This window comes from Heloderma suspectum, chromosome 2 (genome assembly GCF_057233095.1).
Source record: "Heloderma suspectum isolate Gila_16-S chromosome 2, 16-S_ref, whole genome shotgun sequence".
Taxonomy (NCBI): Eukaryota; Metazoa; Chordata; class Lepidosauria; order Squamata; family Helodermatidae; genus Heloderma; species Heloderma suspectum.
The window spans coordinates 216,222,697-216,241,948 of record NC_139459.1 but is presented as its reverse complement, the minus strand read 5'-3'; the positions used below and the strand labels follow the sequence as shown (position 1 = coordinate 216,241,948).

At 41.1% G+C, this 19,252-nt stretch overlaps 1 protein-coding gene across 1 annotated transcript in view; it reads left to right on the top strand.

Moving 5' to 3' along the window:
• CCDC57 (coiled-coil domain containing 57) overlaps positions 1–19,252 on the top strand; it is a 95,413-nt gene that overhangs the window by 14,438 nt on the left and 61,723 nt on the right. Inside the window, exons 3-7 of the mRNA XM_084837880.1 lie at positions 8,352–8,460; positions 10,563–10,664; positions 12,650–12,807; positions 14,358–14,432; positions 16,505–16,705. Coding sequence (XP_084694006.1) covers positions 8,352–8,460; positions 10,563–10,664; positions 12,650–12,807; positions 14,358–14,432; positions 16,505–16,705 — 645 coding nt within the window. The remainder of the gene's footprint in view (positions 1–8,351; positions 8,461–10,562; positions 10,665–12,649; positions 12,808–14,357; positions 14,433–16,504; positions 16,706–19,252) is intronic.

Here is a 19,252-nt window from a genome sequence, read left to right as displayed (position 1 = left end):
CGTTATATGTTTCTTATGCAAAATCCAAAGGTACCAATATACAATTTTCTCTTCCCTATATATCCATAAATTTTATAACCAACTAGATCAAGTTACTGAAAAACAAAATTTAATATTTGGATATATTGTTTTACGTCTTCAGAAATTAATAAAGCATGTCCAATTTTTAACAAATGTATCCCCTCTTTGTCTTTTTTCAGCAGTTCTAATATAATATGTTAATTTTGCTATCATAGCAAAGTCCTATATTTTCTCCAACCACTCATCCCTGATGGTGTTACGTCCTCTCCACGGTTTTGTTTACAGTATTCTTGCTGCAGCTAAGATATAAGCTGTTAATTGCTCATGTTGTTGACTAACAAATCCATCCATAAAATTAAGGAGATAAAAAAGAGATCTAATGAAATTTTATAGCCTAATATTTTCTTCATATTTTAATTAATCCTTTTTTCTTTTCTTTTTTTTACCAAAGTGGATTCCCACCATAAATGATAAAAAATCTCCTATTTGTTCCAACAATTAATTGGATAAATCTTGTTTATGTTATTTATTTTAACTGGTGTCTTACCACCTCGTTATCACCTTATATAGATTTTCTCTAATTGATGTTTAATGAACAATTATAGCCCCTACTCCAGAGGTTTTCCCATATTTCCATTGGAATATGCTTTCCAATACTTTGTACCCGTTTAACCATATAATCTTTAATTTGTTCTGTTTCTGTTTCATATTTTAAGAGTAATTTATAGCTTTTAGATACTAAATGTTCTTTATGTCATTATCAGATAATTGATCGAATCTGGAAAAATGTAAAACATTGGGAGGACACACACCATTTAATATCCTTTTTATTCCTGAGTATAATATTGTATTATTCTGCTCCAAAAAATCCCTATACCTAAAAAGGTAATTTTCCTTCCAGATTTTATAATTTGAGCTTGCTCCTGCTTCTAGTTTTTCTATCACTGTATTTCGACAGAGATACAGGAGGGCTTAACAAATTTTTATATTGATCCTGCACTCTTAATAAGTTTGAAATTAACATTTTTTTGCATCAATTGTTCTATAGGTATTATTTCCACACAATGTTTCAGGCAGAGGAGCCTTTATCAGAGCTCTTTCAAATACGGATATAAAAGAATTAGGTTGTAATAACCAATGTACAATCCAATTAATATAACTTGTAATATAATACAGTTCCAAATTTGGAACTGATTGTCCCCCCTCTTTTTTTCATCATATAATATCAGAGCTTTTATTCTGGATTTTTCCCCATTCCATATTAATTTCAAGAAAAGTTGTTGCCATTAACTAATCTGTTTCACTGAAATTCCAATTGGGAGATATTGAACAAGAAATTAATTTTGGGTAATATCATCATCTTTATTGTAGTAATCCTTCCTGAAAATGACAGGTATAATTTCTCCCATTGTTTGATTAGTAAAGGACCTTCATTATATAAACATTCATAATTACTTTTATATAAATCACTTAATTTATCTGTCAATTTTATTCCAGGATACATTACTGGTTTATCATTCCAGGCATAATTACCTCTTTCATGATTTTTTTAACATATTAGTTATGTTAATTCCAATAATTTCTGTTTTCCCTTTATTTTGTTTATATCCTACTAATGTTCCAAATTCCTTTATTAACTGTTCCGTTTCATGAAAAGATTGCCTAGTTTTTGTGATGGTTAAAATGATATCATCTACATAGATTTTTATTTTTTCTGTATAGTTTCCTATTTTTATTCTGCAAATGTTTGCATTTTCTCTGAAATGTATTGATAAAGTTTCTAAGGCCAGTAAACAAATAGTAATGCAGATAATGTGCATCCCTGCCTTCCTTTTTTAGTTAATTCAAATACTTGTGATAATATCCCATGTGTATGCAGTCTTGGTTTAGGGTTTAACTAGATGGCCTGTACCCATTTATTTGTCAGGGATGTTTCTGAGTGCAGGGAGTGGGATAGCAGTTTAGATTCTGAAGGAGAACCGCCAGACATGGGGGAGGTGTTTTCCCAGGCTAGTCCAGACATCACTGGGCCAGCTTCTCAGGTTACAAACGTCCAGTTGGCTGAGGATGAGGGTCCCTCTTCAACCCCCGTGAGAGATAGCGAACAGAAGGAGGTGGTGTTTGGGGAGTCTGATCTAATAGACACCAGACGCAAGTGTAGAGCAAAGAGAGATAAGGCATTGGCGGAACTTAGACTGTCTACCCAATTGGCCTTGCGTGAAAAGCTGCACTCAGAGGCCTCATGAGAGAGAGGGACCTCCCCCCTTAAGTTAGGCTAGTGAGACCTCCTTCCTCTTCAAACAGCGGGTAACTCTTGTAACTTCCTTTTGAAAACCCTGAAGCCATTCCTTTGTAGACTGAGAGTCACTGAGAATTTGCATCTGTATGACCCTGTGAAGTAATGGATTAAAAGCTGTAGACTGAAGCCTCTTGTCTGTGTTTGTTTTCGGTGTTGAAATAAAGTGGGGGCTAAAGGAATCCCGACATTGTTAAACTTTGGTCCAAAATTAAAGGCATTCAGAACTTCAAATAAAAATGTCCATTTAATGTTGTCAAAAGCTTTTTCTGCATCTAAAAACAACAATAAGGATTCTTCTCTTAGTCCATATGCAAAATCTATAGTATGTAGGATTTTCCTCACATTATCCCTCATTCTTTTTGTTCAAAGAAACCAAGTTTGGTCTTGGTGTATATACTTATATAGTATTCTAATGCTTTGCTAAAATGCTAGTAAAGATTTTATAATCTTTCCATCACTGCTGCAAGGAGAGGAAGCCCTTCAGTGTTGCAAGGCGGGTGTGATCTGGTGCTGCTGCCTTGCTGGAGCTCTACCTCCACCTGGGGGACTTCCACTCTGCCTCTTGCAGACCTAGGTCCAGCCAAGCACCACCCCACTCCCAGCTGCAACAGCTGTGGGAGCAAGGGCATAAAACCTAGGTCCTGGTGGGGGTGGGACTGCTGCTGACGGGTGTCGCTGCCAAAGGGGGTGACACCAAAGGGGGTCGCCCCTTTGGGGGAGCCACTTTGAGGTAACATGAGGATGAGGGCCTGTCCCCCTGCTTGAAAGGAGGGAAGGGGATTGTTTGCCTCAATGTGGCCTTGCACTAGACATGTGTTTTTTAAAGAAGTGGGGAGGTGTTGGGAGCCAGGGAATGGCCATTACGTTTCTACAGGGCGGAGGGAGATATGGAGGGGGAAGGCAGTCACATTCTAAAGGCAAACTGTGTAACAATAGGGTGTTGACTGTCCCTAAATTGTCCCTGAACTCAAATAACCTGGATGGCCCTGGCAACAGGCCCCCTGGGTTGAAACTGCTGCTGCTGAATGCCAGGTCAGTGAATGGTAAAACAACTGCTATCCAGGACATGGTCCTGCATGAGCCTGACCTGGCTTGTATTACAGAGACCTGGTTGGATGAAGCTGGGGGAGTTAACCTCTCTCAGCTCTGCCCTCCAGGGTTCTCTGTCCAGCAGCAGGCAAGACCTGGCAGGTGGGGAGGTGGAGCGTCACTGGTCTTGGGATTCTACCCACCTGACCAAGTGCCCTATTCCACAGTCTGCTGGGTTCGAGTGTGTGTATTTGAAGGTGGGTGCCCAGGACAGAATAGGGATTCTGTTGTTGTACCATCCAGCCCGCTGCTCAACAGTCTCCCTTCCTGAGCTAGCTGGGGTAGTCTTGGTGTTGGTGTTGGAGACCCCTCAGCTTGTTGTGCTGGGGGAGTTCAGCATCCATGTCAGGAGTGGCTCAGGACTTCATGTCCACCGTGACAACCATGGGTCTGTCCCAAAAGGTATCTGGCCCCACCCATGTTGCTGGGCACACTCTGGACCTAATTTTCTGTGATCTGAAACTGGAGGAACTCTCTATAGTTCCATTGTCATGGGCAGATCACTACCTGGTAGGGTTTAGACTTGCTGGCACTTGGAACCTCTGCAGGGGTGGAGGGCCAATTAAGATGGTCCGCCCCAGGAGGCTGATGGATCCGAATGATTTTCTGACGGCTCTTGGGGATTTTCCTGTTGCCTCGGCAGGTGATTCTGTCAAAGCCCAGGCTGATCTCTGGAATGGAGAAATGACCAGGGCTGTGGACACAATCGCTCCTGAGTGTCCTCTCTCACAAAGTGGAGCCACACCAGCACTCTGGTTTTCTAGGGAGCTGGTGGCGATGAAACAAGTGAGAAGACGACTAGAACGACGTTGGCAGAAAACTTGGAGTGAATCCGATCGAACACAGGCTAGAGCCTATTTGAAGGCCTACTCTGTGGCAATATGGGCAGCAAAGAAAATATTTTTTTCTGCCACTATTGCATCTGCAAAGAGCTGCCCAGCAGAGCTATTCCAAGTGGTCAGGGTTTTTTTTATATGCTAGCCTGCAAGAGGATAATTTAAACCTCTCTACAGCCCACTGTGAACAATTTGCTCAGCGCTTTGCAGACAAAATTGCTCGGATCTGCTCTGACTTGGATGCTATAGTTGATACAGACTCAGTGGATGTAACTGTGGCCCCTGCTTGTCCAGCGTTGTTGGATACTTTTAAATTTGTACAGCCTGAGGATGTGGACAGGATCCTAGGACAGGTGAGAGCCACCACGTGTGTTCTAGATCCTTGCCCTTCCTGACTCATAAAAGCAGCCAGAGGTGGACTGGCCAAGTGGGTAAGGGGAGTGGTTAATGCCTCCCTTAGGTAAGGCAGAGTTCCAGCCTGCCTGAAGGAGGTGGTGGTGAGACCTTTGTTTAAAAAGCCCTCCCTGAACCCCACCATATTGGATAATTATCAGCCAGTCACCAGTATTTCATTTCTGGGCAAAATATTGGAGTGTGTGGTGGCCTCCCGACTCCAGGGATTCCTGGATGAGACAGATTATCTAGATCCATTTCAATCTGGCTTCAGACCCGGTTATGGGACAGAAACAGCTTTGGTCGCCTTGGTGGATGATCTAGACTGGGAACTAGTCGGGGAGTATGTCCCTGTTTGTTCTGCTGGACCTCTCAGTGGCTTTCAGTACCATCGACCATGGTATCCTTCTGGGCCGCCTTGCTGGGATGGGAGTTGGAGGCACTGTTTTACAGTGGCTCTGTTCCTTCGTGGAGGGCCAGACCCAGGAGGTGGTGCTGGGGGACTTCTGTTCAACTCCCTGGCCATTGGCTTGTGGAGTTCCTCAGGGTTCTGTTTTGTGCCCCATGCTATTTAACATATACATGAAATCACTGGGAGAGGTTGTCCGGAGTTTTGGGGTTTGGTGCCACCAGTATGCTGATGACACCCAACTCTACTTTTCTTTTCCATCTAATTCCAAGGAAGCTGTTGGGGTGCTGAACCAGTGTCTGTCAGCAGTAATGGACTGGATGAGGGCAAACAAATTGAAGCTTAATGCAGACAAGACAGAGGTGCTCCTGGTCAGTCAAAAGGTAGATCAAGGAATAGTGATTCAACTTGTGCTGGATGGGGATACACTCCCCCTGAAGACAAGTTCGCAGCTTGAGTGTACTTCTGGATTCAGCCCTGAGCTTGGATGCCCAGGTTTCAGTGGTGGCCAGGAGTGCATTTGCACAGTTAAAGTTAGTGTGCCAGCTGCACCCATTCCTTGAGATGTCTGACTTGGCCACAGTAACACATGCTTTAGTTACATCCTGTTTGGATTACTATAATGCACTCTACGTGGGGCTGCCTCTGAAGAGTGTTCAGAAACTTCAGCACATTCAAAGGGGTTGCTAGACTGCTGACTGGGGATGGCTACAGGAAGCATACAACACCCTTGCTAAAACTGGCTCCCAGTCTATTTCACTGGCTCCCAGTCTATTTCCGGGCACAATTCAGAGTGCTGGTCATGTCCTATAAAGCCCTATACGGCTTGGGTCCAGGTTATCTGAAAGACTGTATTTTCCCCTATGAGCCTACTCATGCCCTGAGATCTTCAGGGGAGGCCCTTCTTGCCATCCTGCCACCATCACAGGCACATCTGGTGGGAACACAGGAGAGGGCCTTCTCAGTGGCTGCCCCAAGGCTCTGGAACTCCCTTCCCAGGGAGGCGAGAGTGGCAGCCTCCTTGATATGCTTTCACAGGCATGTAAAACCCTTTTTGTTCCAGCAGGCCTTTGGGGATAGCGAGTCTGGACCTATGAGAATATGACGGATGGATACTATATTTCTTGTTTTTTAATGTTTTGATCTTTTATATAGTTTTAATATTATTGATGTTTTAATTATATTTTAAACTTTTGTATACTTCTATTATACTTCCATTTATAGGTTTTAATTGTACAAGTTTTAATGTTGTAAAGCCGCCTTGAGTCCCAGTAGTGGGGAAAAGGCGGGATATAAATATAAATATAATAATAGTATCATCATGTAGAAGGGATATTGGTCTATAAGAGGTTACTGTCATGGGATCTTTAGCTTCTTTATGAATTACAACATGAATATACCCCTATGATAGGAAGAGAATTCATATTTTAAGAAAATATTTTCTCCCAAATATGACTGGTTGCGATCTGATTAAAAATAGTGCATGACAGAAGTACACCCTGCTTTCAGCGCATCTGTTATTTCACAGTGGAAAGGGGCAACTGCAAAATAAGGAAGCAACATGCAATTCCATTGGTCCCCACCACCCTCATCATACCAGATTGCAAATGCAAGGCACTGTGTGCCTCCCACTGCCAACCTGGCATGGGGAAGGGTAGTGGGGGCAAACCCACCCCCAGAGTAGGGGTTAGAAGTAGCCTGTGGGCTGCCAATTGGCCATCCCTGTACTAGTGTCTTTTTTGTCAGATACATTAAAGCCCTATTCAGGTGTTCAGAAATACAAAACATGGAGGGGAGAAAGGGACATGCGCCCCCCCCACCTCCCCGTGTTGATGGGGAAGAACTGAAGAGAGGCTGTAATGGAATTCAGGTGGTTATAGGGCTCCATGCAATCAGGAACCCTGGCTGAGCAGTGTTCCTGATCATGTGGAGGGGGTTAGGGTGGAGGGGGCAGGGGCGGAGTGTGTCCCCCCATCTCCCCTCCATGCTTTATATTTCCAAACATCTGAATAGGGCTTATGTTTATCCTCATTTGGCTGCTGCTCTGAATGGATCATTCTGTTTTTATCGTGCATAATTTGGCTCTGCGTAGAAAAGTGATTGACAGATGGCTAGGCTACCCTTTGTGTTTCATGGTTGTTTGTTCTCCTGTTTACAAACTTCCCCCCCTCTGTACCATTCTATGTATATGTACTTGCCAAGGGATGATAACATTTCATGCATGTTACAGAATTGGCTTGAGTCCACAAATGCTTATGCCACAACAGATGTATTTGAAATGCCACAGGCCTATTTGTTAGTTTCACTTCAGATAAGACTTAGAGGCTATTGTTATCAGAGCAACTGAATCAAATGCCAGCACTCTCCATTTTCCTACTGCAGTTGTGCATTGGCTTTGTGCCTATATGCAGCTGTCATAAATCATTCTGTGCTAAAGATCAGAGCCAGAGGATAGCCATGGCACACATACCCTTGTGATTCTGTAGTTTGCATGCCTACAGTGGGTGTTGGGCCCTCCTTAGCTACAAGAGTCCCAGTTTGCAAGGTATGAAATACCTTGTGACTTTTCCTTGTGCTTCCTGTTGCATTGTGGCGGGAATCAATGTATGAATATACAGTATGTATATGATACATTTTACTACATAATACTTGCTTATACTGGTTAATATTACTTAATGGTCAAATGACCTAGGTTGCTGCTTATGTCTTCCTCTTCTTATTTCAGACAAATTAATTTGTACAAACACATCTAGTGCAAGAGGAACGTATTTGAATTACAACTGCAGTTAGGATAAGGTGATTCTGATTCAAGAGAGCAAAAATAGAAATTAGTTTTTGTTCAAGCACATACAGTGCATATTGATCCCCAAAGGAATTGTTTGCTGGGTTTGAAAGTACCTTCAAACTACAATCATTTATTAAATGATTTAATTATGTCTGTAAGTTCTTTGAAACAGGATAACGTTTATTACAAGTTACAATTTTCAAACCATGTTTTTGTAGATGAAATGAATGTGATGTCATTAGTTTTTCATTTTATGTAGTTTAGGCTGCAATCCTATACACAATCCTATGGATCTCAGTGGCCCATTGAGTTCAATTGCAATTACTTTTGACTAGGTATGTGCAGGTTACACTCTTTAACAGTGCAATCCTATGCATGTCTACTGAGATGTAAGCTCCACTGAGTTCTAAATGTGTATAGGATTGCACTCTAAATTATTTACATGTTTTAAACATTTTTTATGCATTACTGTCAGTTCACTGTTCATTTTTTTAAATAGTAATTTTCTTGGTTTTGTAGTTCTAAGGACTCTGATATCAATCGCCATTATGAGGAATATGAGAATATGAAACATCAACTGGAGAGAAAACTCCAGGAAGTAGAAGGTGAACTTGCTTTGCAAAGACAGGTACAGAAAGTTTGATAAACCAATTATGTAGGAAATATTTTCCATTTCCCTTTCTTACATACAAAAACAAAGAGTTCATTACACTTCAGTAGTCTTATGTCAGGAGCGAGAAACACATGGGCCACATGTGGGCCCCATACCCCTGCACTGCTAAATTTGGTGGTGAGGGGGAAAATTGGCACTTTTATCTCTATGGAGTGCTAGAAAGATCACATACATCTTGGGAACAAGCTAAATGTGGCCCTTTTAATGCACTATATTGGTTTGCCACCAAATTTCAGTGATGTTGCCCACCCCTCCTCTAAGCATTCACCCCACCTCACCCCAACATGAGTCATGTTTATGGTGTTTTTTTCCTAGCTCTAACGTTACAATTAATGTACAATTAGCAATGGGCAGTGCTGAAATTGGGTTGTCATTCTACATATTAGGTAATACTTATGTTATTGCTTTTCTTTCCACCTTGGCAGTCTCCTCTTGAGAAAAATTGGTAGGATTGTGTCTAGTAAAATGAGATGGTGTAAAATTCTTTCCACAGGGGTACAGCCAGTACACTGTGCTAAATCCACCAACCTTGAAATTTCAGGAAGGTCAGACAATAAATCAAGAGCAGTTGTAAAGGCTAAATAAACACTCTGGTCTTTGCCAGCAGTCACTACTTCTCTGATTTCAGGTTTCTCTCCCTTCCAGCTTTGCATATAACATTTAAAGGGCTGTCAACTGATTTACAATATACCGGGCAGAATCCAACAGGGTGCTTCACACCCCACCAGTTTTCTTCTGCCGTGCCAATTTTGTTGTGCAAGTGGCCCCCATTACTTGTGCAATGGCAATTTAGTGCTTCCGGGGCAATCCGAAACAACGGGAAATTCACTTTTCTGGAAGGAGGCAGGTCAGCAGAGTTTGCATAAGGGAGCCCTGCCAACCTGACTCCTTTCAGAAATGAGCATTCTACTCATTTTGGGGCTTCCCCTAGGAAGCGCAAAATCTCCCTTGCACAATGGAATTGGTGGGACCCACTGCTTGCGGAAGGGAATCAGCAGGATGGAAAGGAATTGTTGGGGGCCCCATTAGATTCTGCCCTTTGATTATTTATGTATTTGTTTAAAAGTTATATACTGCCCTATATCATTTGATTTCAGGGAAGTTTACAGTCATGAATTAAATTCTCAGTATTGCCAAATTCTAAGTCTTTTTGAGATAGTGAAAAATGAAGCAATTTAATAATATCTCTCAACGGAAAGGTGATAATATTATTGACTGATTTCATTAGAGTCACAATAATGATAGGAAAAAAATGAAAACTAAACATGGGGGAATAATAATATCACAAAGAAAACAATGAGGGCACAAGTACAGCAGTAGAAGTAATAAAGTTTCATGAGGTAGAAGAAGTAGTTAGGATTATACTGGAACAACTGTGAAATTATGCAAGGGTAGAACATCTGATGCTCATTGGAAGGACAGATACTGAAGCTGAAGCTCAAATATTTTGGCCACCTAATGCGAAGAGAAAACTCACTGGAAAAGACCCTGATGCTGGGAAAGATTGAAGGCAAAAGGAGAAGGGGACGGCAGAGGATGAGATGGCTAGATAGCATCACCGATGCAATGAATATGAACTTGAGCACACTCCAGGAGAGAGTGGAGGACAGGAAGGCCTGGCATGCTATGGTCCATGGGGTCACGGAGAGTCGGACATGACTTAACGACTGAACAACAACAACAACAACAAGAACATCTGACCAAAATAACTTATGAGGTTTAGCAATATTTTCTTTTTCATGTCCTATTACAGTAACACTTTAGAACCAAAACAGCTGCAAAAAATAAATCTCAGCTCATAGCCTCCTCGATTACAATTGGTCCCATTAATTAATCCACTAAAGCTGTAGTTAATGATTTAATCTAATAAATACTTGTAGCTCTAATTTACACAAATCTCTCTCTTTTCATGTTGTTAATATGTGCCAAAAGGAAACTATTTATTATATTTTGAAAATTCCTTCTCTTACTATTTGTGGATCCTAGATGTCCTGTTTCCATTTTATTATAAATGTGAGATTACACTACTGCATACAATCCCATGTGTTCTGTTTCAGGAACTTCTAGTGGAATTTGATGCAGAGATGAAAAAGAGGGAACATGAGTTTCGACAGAAAGCAGATGAAATGAGCAATGTGGTTCTATCTCATGAGCTTAAGGTAATTGTGTCCTCAAAATGTTTAAAGAGAAAATCAGCCACTTTGCTATTTCTCCTTCTTTGTTTATTCTGCGATACATACATAATCCAGTTCTACCTATTTCCATGATCAATGCAACTGATGGCCAGCCAGCCTTTCCATGGAGCAATATGAAGTGAACTGTTCAGTGGGCAGATTCCTGAGAGGACACTATTTAACTGCATTGATCCTCCATGTGTCTGTCATTAAATAAATGAACTCCATTTCAAATAGGCTGGAGGGGGGAAAGGATGCATCATTTTAATTTTCTACCTTAGGTGAAAAAATGAATGAGTTGCTTCTGAGTTGAGGAAGATGCTTTTATTAACTGTTTATTGAAAAGATTTTTGAACATATACAAAATATCAAATGTGTCCACTTCCACAGCATTTTATTTATTTATTATAGTTTTATATCTTTTAATATACTAAAATTGGCTAGTAAAGCCTCCTCACAAGATCTCAGGGGTTGACTGGGTATATACAGGGGAAGGCAGTCAGCTAGATATCCTGGTCTTGAGCCATTTAGGGCTTTGCATGTCAACAACAAAACCTCGAACATGACTCAGTAGCTAATAGGCATGCAGTCTGCATGTTCCCTTTCTCCATCAAAAATTATAATACAAATGTTACAGCAAATTAACAGTGCAATTCTAAGCTTGTTTACTCAAAATAAGCCCCATAGAGTTCAGTGGATTTTAAGTCCATTTAACTATGCTTAGGGTTGCAGTCTAATTCAATAACATATAGAAAACACTCACATACACATAAGTTGGTGGGGGAAAGAGATGCATAAGGAGATGTGCTGTCCTGTGTAGAGTCTAAAGATGGCTTAGTCTTGAAGATACCTTCATAGGCCTCCAAATATTGGAAACATTTCTGCGGGGAAGTGAAGATGCTAATAATGTGTGCATTCATTCATTCTGACCTTGTGGGCCAGTTAGAAATAAGGAGGTCAGTGCAGATATGCCAAACCATGATTTACACTAATCATAGCCTAGAAGCTAAATCATAGTTTAAACTTCCAAATATGAAGATAAGTCCTAGTTCAGAGATGCTTATCTGTTTCCATTTTCCATTTGCTCAGCACTTTGGTCTCTAGGTGCTGTGGCCTTGGAGACAGAACACTAACCATAACTATGGATTGCCAATTCAGGCATCATACCCAATAATAGTTAGCAGAAACCATAATTTGCAAACCTAGTTCAAACCATGGTTTCTGAGTATGATGTGCCAGCTCTCATAAAACATCATTTGTCAGTTTTAGAGAATAATCCTGTGGCCCCATGACAGCATCTGAGGGGGCCATAGGATGCTGCAGGTCTTTCTTCTGAGGCCAGAGTTCCAACCTCAAAGGAGATCTGATCATTGATCTCTCCACCCCACCGCTGCTGCAGAAAGCTCCATGGCAGCTCCCCTCTCGAGGCATGAGCTCCAACCTCTGGAAGAGGACAGAGGAGGAGGGTGTGCTGGTGGGCAGGGCAGGGAGAGGAGAGGCTGTGGATCCATCTCATCCACAGGCCTTTCAGCTCCTGCCCCTGTCCCAAACAAGGTAGGTGAGTTAGATTAAAATTATGATTGGCTTATCAAGTCTTGCAGAAAAGTTAAACATTTGGTTTTTAAACCATTTCTTTTCATTTTTCCAGTTGTGTCCCAACAGTTGGATAATTTTGGTATTTGAAATGGTGACTTCCTTAAACTTGTTTTCCAGCGCAATAAAATAACATTTTAAAACATACATACATACATACGCACGTATAAAAGCAAAAATAGAATAAAAATGGAATGGAAAATTATAGCTCTATTTAAAATCTCTTTAGGAAAAAAGATGTGTGTGCTTTGTGTTCATAAAGGAATGTTGCCTGGGAAATTAACTTTGTGACAAAGATAGCAATCTTTTTGTCTAATTTCTGGCTTGATGGGAGAAGGAATGAATAGATTGTGTGTTCTGTTCTTCTCCTTTTGAAGGTTAAGTTGTTGACCAAGGAACTGGAGGCTTTAAAAGAAGCTGAGATGAAAGTGGCAGAATCATTGAAAGTGGCAGAAGCAACTAATTTAGAGCTGGAGAAAGAAGTCAGATGCAAGGATTGGGAAATAAAGGATTTTGCAGCCGTGAAAGATGTTCAGTACTGTACCATTCCACTGAGGATTAAGTCTCCTTTTATTTCACCTCTCCTTTCTTATTCCCAGTATATTCTTAATCCAAGTTTGTTTCATGTCTATGAGAGGAAAGCATGTGCTTTGAGGGCCACATCTAGTATACCAGTGGCTTACTTCATAATTCTTACATTGCAACTTAATGTAGCTCAAAGTTACACAGTGTTGATTTCCAGAGCTGGTGCTTGTCTATTTTGTTAATCTCTGCCAAATTAGATATGATCCCTGTGTTTATGTAACAATGGGTTATCCTTGTTGGATGTCAAAATACTGCCCCTAATGTGGCTGTCAGTGTGCTTTTCTTCCTCCAGTCTGTTACTAGTGTGCTCCACTTATAGACTGTCCTTTTAACAAGACATATAGTGCAATTCTGTGCATGTTTACATGTAGTTTTTGTGAACCGCCCAGAGAACTTCTTTTATGGGGCGGTATAGAAATATAATAAATGAAATGTTTACTTAGAAGTAAGCTCATTGAGTTCAATGGTAGTTATGTCCAGGCAAGCATGTATAGGATAACAGTATTATTCATCATTAGTATTTAACTCTTGCAGAGAAATGCATGAGGGGACATTTCCACTATAGTGAAGTGCAGTTGCACACATTTATATTTCAAATCTATGCAGCTGTGTATGCAAAGATCCCCCATCCCACCTATAATAGAAGCATTATCTAGGTACCAGATAAAAAATAGGTTCACCTGCATCTATGATATGATTGCCTTTTTTTGGTCTGGCTTAATGCAAAAAGGCAGCAAGGGCAAGGCAAGGTAGGGTACAAAAACAGACAATTTAGTACACATATGGCAACCACATGGCTGAATTTAGGTAATGGCATGTATCTGAATTGTGCTAATTTTAATTGGAACCATTATATCTCATCAGAAACATGCAGCTAAAATACAACATTGCAAACAATTTCCTTTCCCTATTATGCTGATTCACAGACGTTTTTAGTGTAGAATCTGAAGGCCGACTATAAGCTAAGCTGTTTTCAATTGGACACCTACCTGTGCTATACTGATAGTTCAGAAAAGCCCAGACACCATCAAATCTTGGGATTTTATTACCAATCTTGCACAGTTCTGCAATTTTAGCATCAATAGCTGTTTAATTGATTTTTAGAAAACACTCAGAGAAAAACCAGGTGGACTTGTGTGGAAATATTTGTTACGTGTCATGAATAGAATCTTAAGATCTGTAGTACTGTCCACTACTGCATCTGCTAATGCACTAACATGTAACAATAGTAGTTCATTATTATTAACATTTTTAGAGAAGCAGCCCTACAAAATATGCTTTGCTAGCGATTACCACTATTCCTTAAGACCTGTCCAGATAGCAGTTTCTCCTTCAGCAGTAGTGGTAAGGGGCAGAGAGGGATTGAGTAAAAATGAAATGAAATTGTTCATATGCAAATTGTTATTCTTTAGACTTCATCCTCTATCTGAGCAGGTTAATTTTTAAGCACTACATAACTGCATCTAATACAGTATTTTCCTCCAATATTTGCCAATGTAGGATACAGGATTTAGAAAGTAAACTTGCTTTGGTGCAACTAAACTGGAAAAAAGAAAAAGAAATATTTGAGAGAAAGTGAGTTCTTCTGATAGATGACATGGCATTTAAAATGTATTATGCTTATTGAGAGTATTATGGCACAATCCTATGCATGTTTAGACAGAAACAATTCCTACAACTTCCAGCATTCCCCAGTCAATTTTTCTCTGTCTAAACAGGCATAGGATCGCACCCTTAATTTCATAAAATGCTGCGGATTGCTGCAGATATTTTGGTGTTGCTGAAACTTTTTTTTCTGTTCTTGCTGCATTAACATGTTAAACTTTTAAGGGTGATGTACGTTGTTTTGCATGTCAGCATAAATGTGTGACGTGGCCCTTACATAGACTGTGGATTGAGTGTTGTTATCTGCTTCCTGCCTTGCTTTATGCAGTCCCATCTTTTTCTGTTTAGGCAAATAGGTGTTCCAGATTTATGGCCCTTTTCTCTCTAGTCCACTTTTAAACACACTGACCTGGTTCATATGATCACCACGGCTTAAACATGGTAGCTTGTTTAAACCATGGTGCATGCTGGGCACCATTAGCTTAATTACCCACCCAGGCGTGTTTGTTGTGTTGTCTGAAGCTGGTTATTATGGCTTGTGGGAGGGGGAAACAACTCTCAAATAACCCAACAACAGGCCATCGGTTATTTGAGGGCTGTTTCCCCCTCCAACAAGCCATGCTGCCTGGGTTCGGATGACACGATAAGCTGCACCCCGGTGGGTAATTAGGCAAATGGTGTCCAGAATGCGCCAGCACATGCTGCGGCTTAAACAAGTCACCATAGCTTGTTCAAGCTGTTGTGATCATGCAAACTGGGCCGTTGATAAGAATCCAAAAAACTGTGGGATTAGTTCTTTGTGCTCAGCATGTCTTTGAACTTGTGTTTCAATAAATACTTTTTAAGCTTGAGCTGTTTCTGCTTTGGCATGAGGGTCATATCAGAGAAAAGTTATACTGGGTGCATGCAGCCCCTGTTGTGTGCTTAAAGAAGTTCTTTGTGACTGTGCCATTCCCCTCTTTTTAGTCTTCAGATAGTGAAGATTTGGAAAAGGGGAGGGGATAGTTTAGCTTGCAGTTGGGAGTCTTGAGCCATGTAGTAGGATTGTTCCTGGGATAGCCCATCCCTGCTTTTGATCACATCAGCAGTACACAATTGCCATTTCCTGAGAAACTGAAGATCAAAATAACCATGTAGGAGAAAATAGGAACGACACAAAATGATGTTCACCAAGAAAATCAAATAGCATAAGAAGCTTCTAAAAATGCACATAGTTCAAAACTCTCAGTCTGTACAAGCTTTTATAGAGATAGCTGTCAGGAAAACAGAAACTTCATATCTGGTTGGTTTGTTTTTTAAATTTTAATTAACTTTGGTAGATTTACCATATGAAACCATCTATTGTGAAGCTTTGTTGAGCACATTTTTGTAATCCCATTTAGCTATGTTGAAAAAACTCAATTTGGGGATCCAGTTAAGTATATGAGCTAAATACAAATTATTGCTGGATGATGGCATTGATAGTGGCTGCTGCTGGGATGAGGGCAAATACCAACAGTGAGCACTGATTTAATGTGATTGGGAAAAAGACCCCTAGTCAGGCTAGCCAGCATTTAAGGGCTCCCAGGGGCACGAAATTCAAATTTTCAACAGAACTGCTGGCTGGGCTGGCAGTTTTTTTGACATGCACACCTCCAGTTTTGTGAGCACCTAGGGAAAACACAACACACTGGCTTTCCTCTGTTGGGTTTGCATATAGGATAACCAGATGCAAAAGAGGACAGGGCTCCTGCACCTTTAACAGTTGTGTAGAAGAGGAAATTGCTGTAGGTGTAGCTTGCATGAAATTCCCTCTTCTACACAACTGTTAAAGGTGCAGGAGCCCTTTGGACAGTAAATCTCAGTACCCAAGTGTGAGATTTTCAGAGCTGTTTTTGGAAGGGAGAGTGATTAAAGCAGGCCCAAAGCACATGTAAAATGGAGAGGTTTTGATGCATGTACAATAAATCATGTCTTTTTGTTTCATGGATTTTTTTCAACAGGGTGGAATTTGCAGCTCCTGAAAGAGTGAATAGCCTTTTTAATTTTAATTTTTTTTTTAGACACGCAGCAATAGATCACCTTGCCAGGGAAAAGGATGCAATACTTGCTTCAGTGAAAGACTCCCATGGTGAACAAATACATAAATGGGAAAATCAAATCCGAGAACTGCAGGTAAATAAGGAAACTTTGGAAATGGAACTACATCAGGCTGAGTGGAGGCATATGGATTACTTGAGAGAGAAAGAGGCTATCATTGAAAAGTAAGTGTGCCTTGATTTGTTTTGGGCTCGGTGCTTCTATGATGCATTAGCCTCTTTTTTTCGGTATCCATGTGGGGATATCATCCACTTGTATGCACTGAAACACACACACACATTTATTTTCAGATTCTGATAACATGTCAAGAGAAAGCAGCCTCATCTCTGTATAGGGATAATGTTGTAATTTGCCAGGTAAATACACATACAAACAGTATTTGTAAATATTTGGGGCAAAAATCAGATTTTGACAGCAGTGAAGCAAAAAAAAAGAAAGAAATGTAAACTGGATTCATAGAAAGTAATACGGAATCTTTTAAACAGCTTCTCTGGTGAAGAACTCAAGTTAAATATAGCAGGAATCTTGATATTTTTTGCTGAGATATATCTAGTTAGGGTATCATGCAGAAGGGTGTGTGTGTGTATGTGTCCCAGGGCATAATGCACACAGTTGGTGCAGTCTTCACATCATCCCAAGATCTGTCCCAGGTAGGCATTTTATTTCCAGCTTTCTGTGTAGGAAAGTTGGCATTTTGTTCAAAGAGGGTGCTATCTTTCCTACAGTGTCCCTCAGGATGAGTAAACAGAGACACCGTCCCTCTTCCATTCAGCAGCCCATTGCCACGCCTATTCATGAGGTGTGGCAAGTGGTGAGCTACAGTGCTTACTCCAGAACAGCTGTGGCACAATGCCACTGTACCACCTTTAAAAATGTTGTTACGCCTGAATATGTGCCCAGCTCTTTGTAGAGTTATCTACAGCACATATGTGAAGAACAGTTCTGAAACAAACAAGGACAAATGCAGGCAATGTGAAACAATGGCAAATGCAAGAAGTGAATATGAACATACTCTTAGAGTTTGTGAATTTCTATATGGTAGATTTTGTAATAATCTCCCAGAGCATTCTTATGGAAAGGGCAGAACTATATGTATAAGAAAGTATTATAAATAATGAAGGAAGTCCTGTCTAATTTTAGGAATCAATTACAATTGTATGATGGACAGCTTTGAAAGTTCCCTACCAAACAGTACGATAATAGTAATAAGATGAGTAAGACTTATTATTTTATTTATTTTATTTAAAACATTTCTATCCTGCCCTATATCATTAAGATCTCAGGGCGGTATACAGATAAAATCAATGTAAACAATATAAAAGAATAAATAATTTAACACCTAAAAACATATTAAACTATTAAACAAACTAAAACCAGTTAAAATCTAAAACAATAAAACAGTTAAAACAATGTGCTAGGGAATTCATTTAGCCCTCAAAGGCTTTGGTAAAAAGCCACATTTTTACTTGGCGCCGAAATGAGACCAATGTCTGCGCCAATCTGGCCTCCCAAGGGAGGGCATTCCACAACCGGGGTGCCACAGCAGAGAAGGCCCTCTCCCACGTCCCACCATACTGTATGTCTCGTACTGGTGGGATTCAGAGGAGGTCCCCTCCAATAGATCTCAGTTCACGGGCAGGCATATATAGGGAGAGGCGCTCTCTCAAATATCGAGGCCCCAAGCCACTTAGGGCTTTAAATGTGATCACCAAAACCTTGAATTCCGACTGGAAACGTATTGGCAGCCAGTGTAATTCCTTTAAAACTGGTGTTATGTGGTTTTTATGAGGTGTTCCAGTCAGCAATCTAGCTGCTGCATTTTGCACTGGCTGCAACTTCCGAGGCGTCTTCAAGGGCATCCTCATGTAAAGCGCATTGCAATAGTTTAATCGGGAAGTTAACAGTGCATGTACTACTGTGGCTAGGTTATCTCTCTCCAAGAAAGGCCGTAGCTGGCAGATCAGCGGAAGCTGGCCCCAAGTACTTCAAGCCACAGAGTCCACCTGGGGCTCCAGTGACAGGGATGGATCTAGGAGTACTCCCAAACTATGCACCTGCTCCGTCAAGGGGAGTGCAACCCCATCCAGGACAGGTCACTTACCCAATTCCTGGACTCTGGAACCACCAATCCACAGAGCTTCTGTCTTGTCAGGATTTAGCTTCAATTTACTGGCCCTCATCCAGCCCATTATAGCCTCCAGGCACTGGTCCAGCACCTTCACCACCTCAGCTGACTCAGACAACAAGGAGAAATAGAGCTGAGTCTCATCAGCGTACTGGTGACACCCCACCCCCAAACTCCTAATGACCTCTCCCAACGGCTTCATATAGATGTTGAACAGCATGGGGGAATAGAATAGAACCCTGTGGCACCCCACAGCTTAATAGCCATGGGGTAGAACAGGAATCCCCCAATACCACTCTCTGGAATCGGCCCTGCAGGTAGGAGCAGAACCACTGTAGCACAGTGCCCGCAACTCCCATCCTGCAGAGCCGATCCAGTAAGACATCATGATCAATGGTGTCAAAAGTCACTGAGAGATCCAGGAAGATCAACAGGGTAGCACTCCCCTTGTCTTTCACCCGGAGTAGGTCGTCAGTCAGAGCAACCAAGGCCGTTTCAGTGCTGTACCCTGGCCTGAAACAAGACTGAAATGGGTCCAGATAATCAGTTTCCTCCAAGAATGTCTGAAGCTGCCCAGCCACCACAT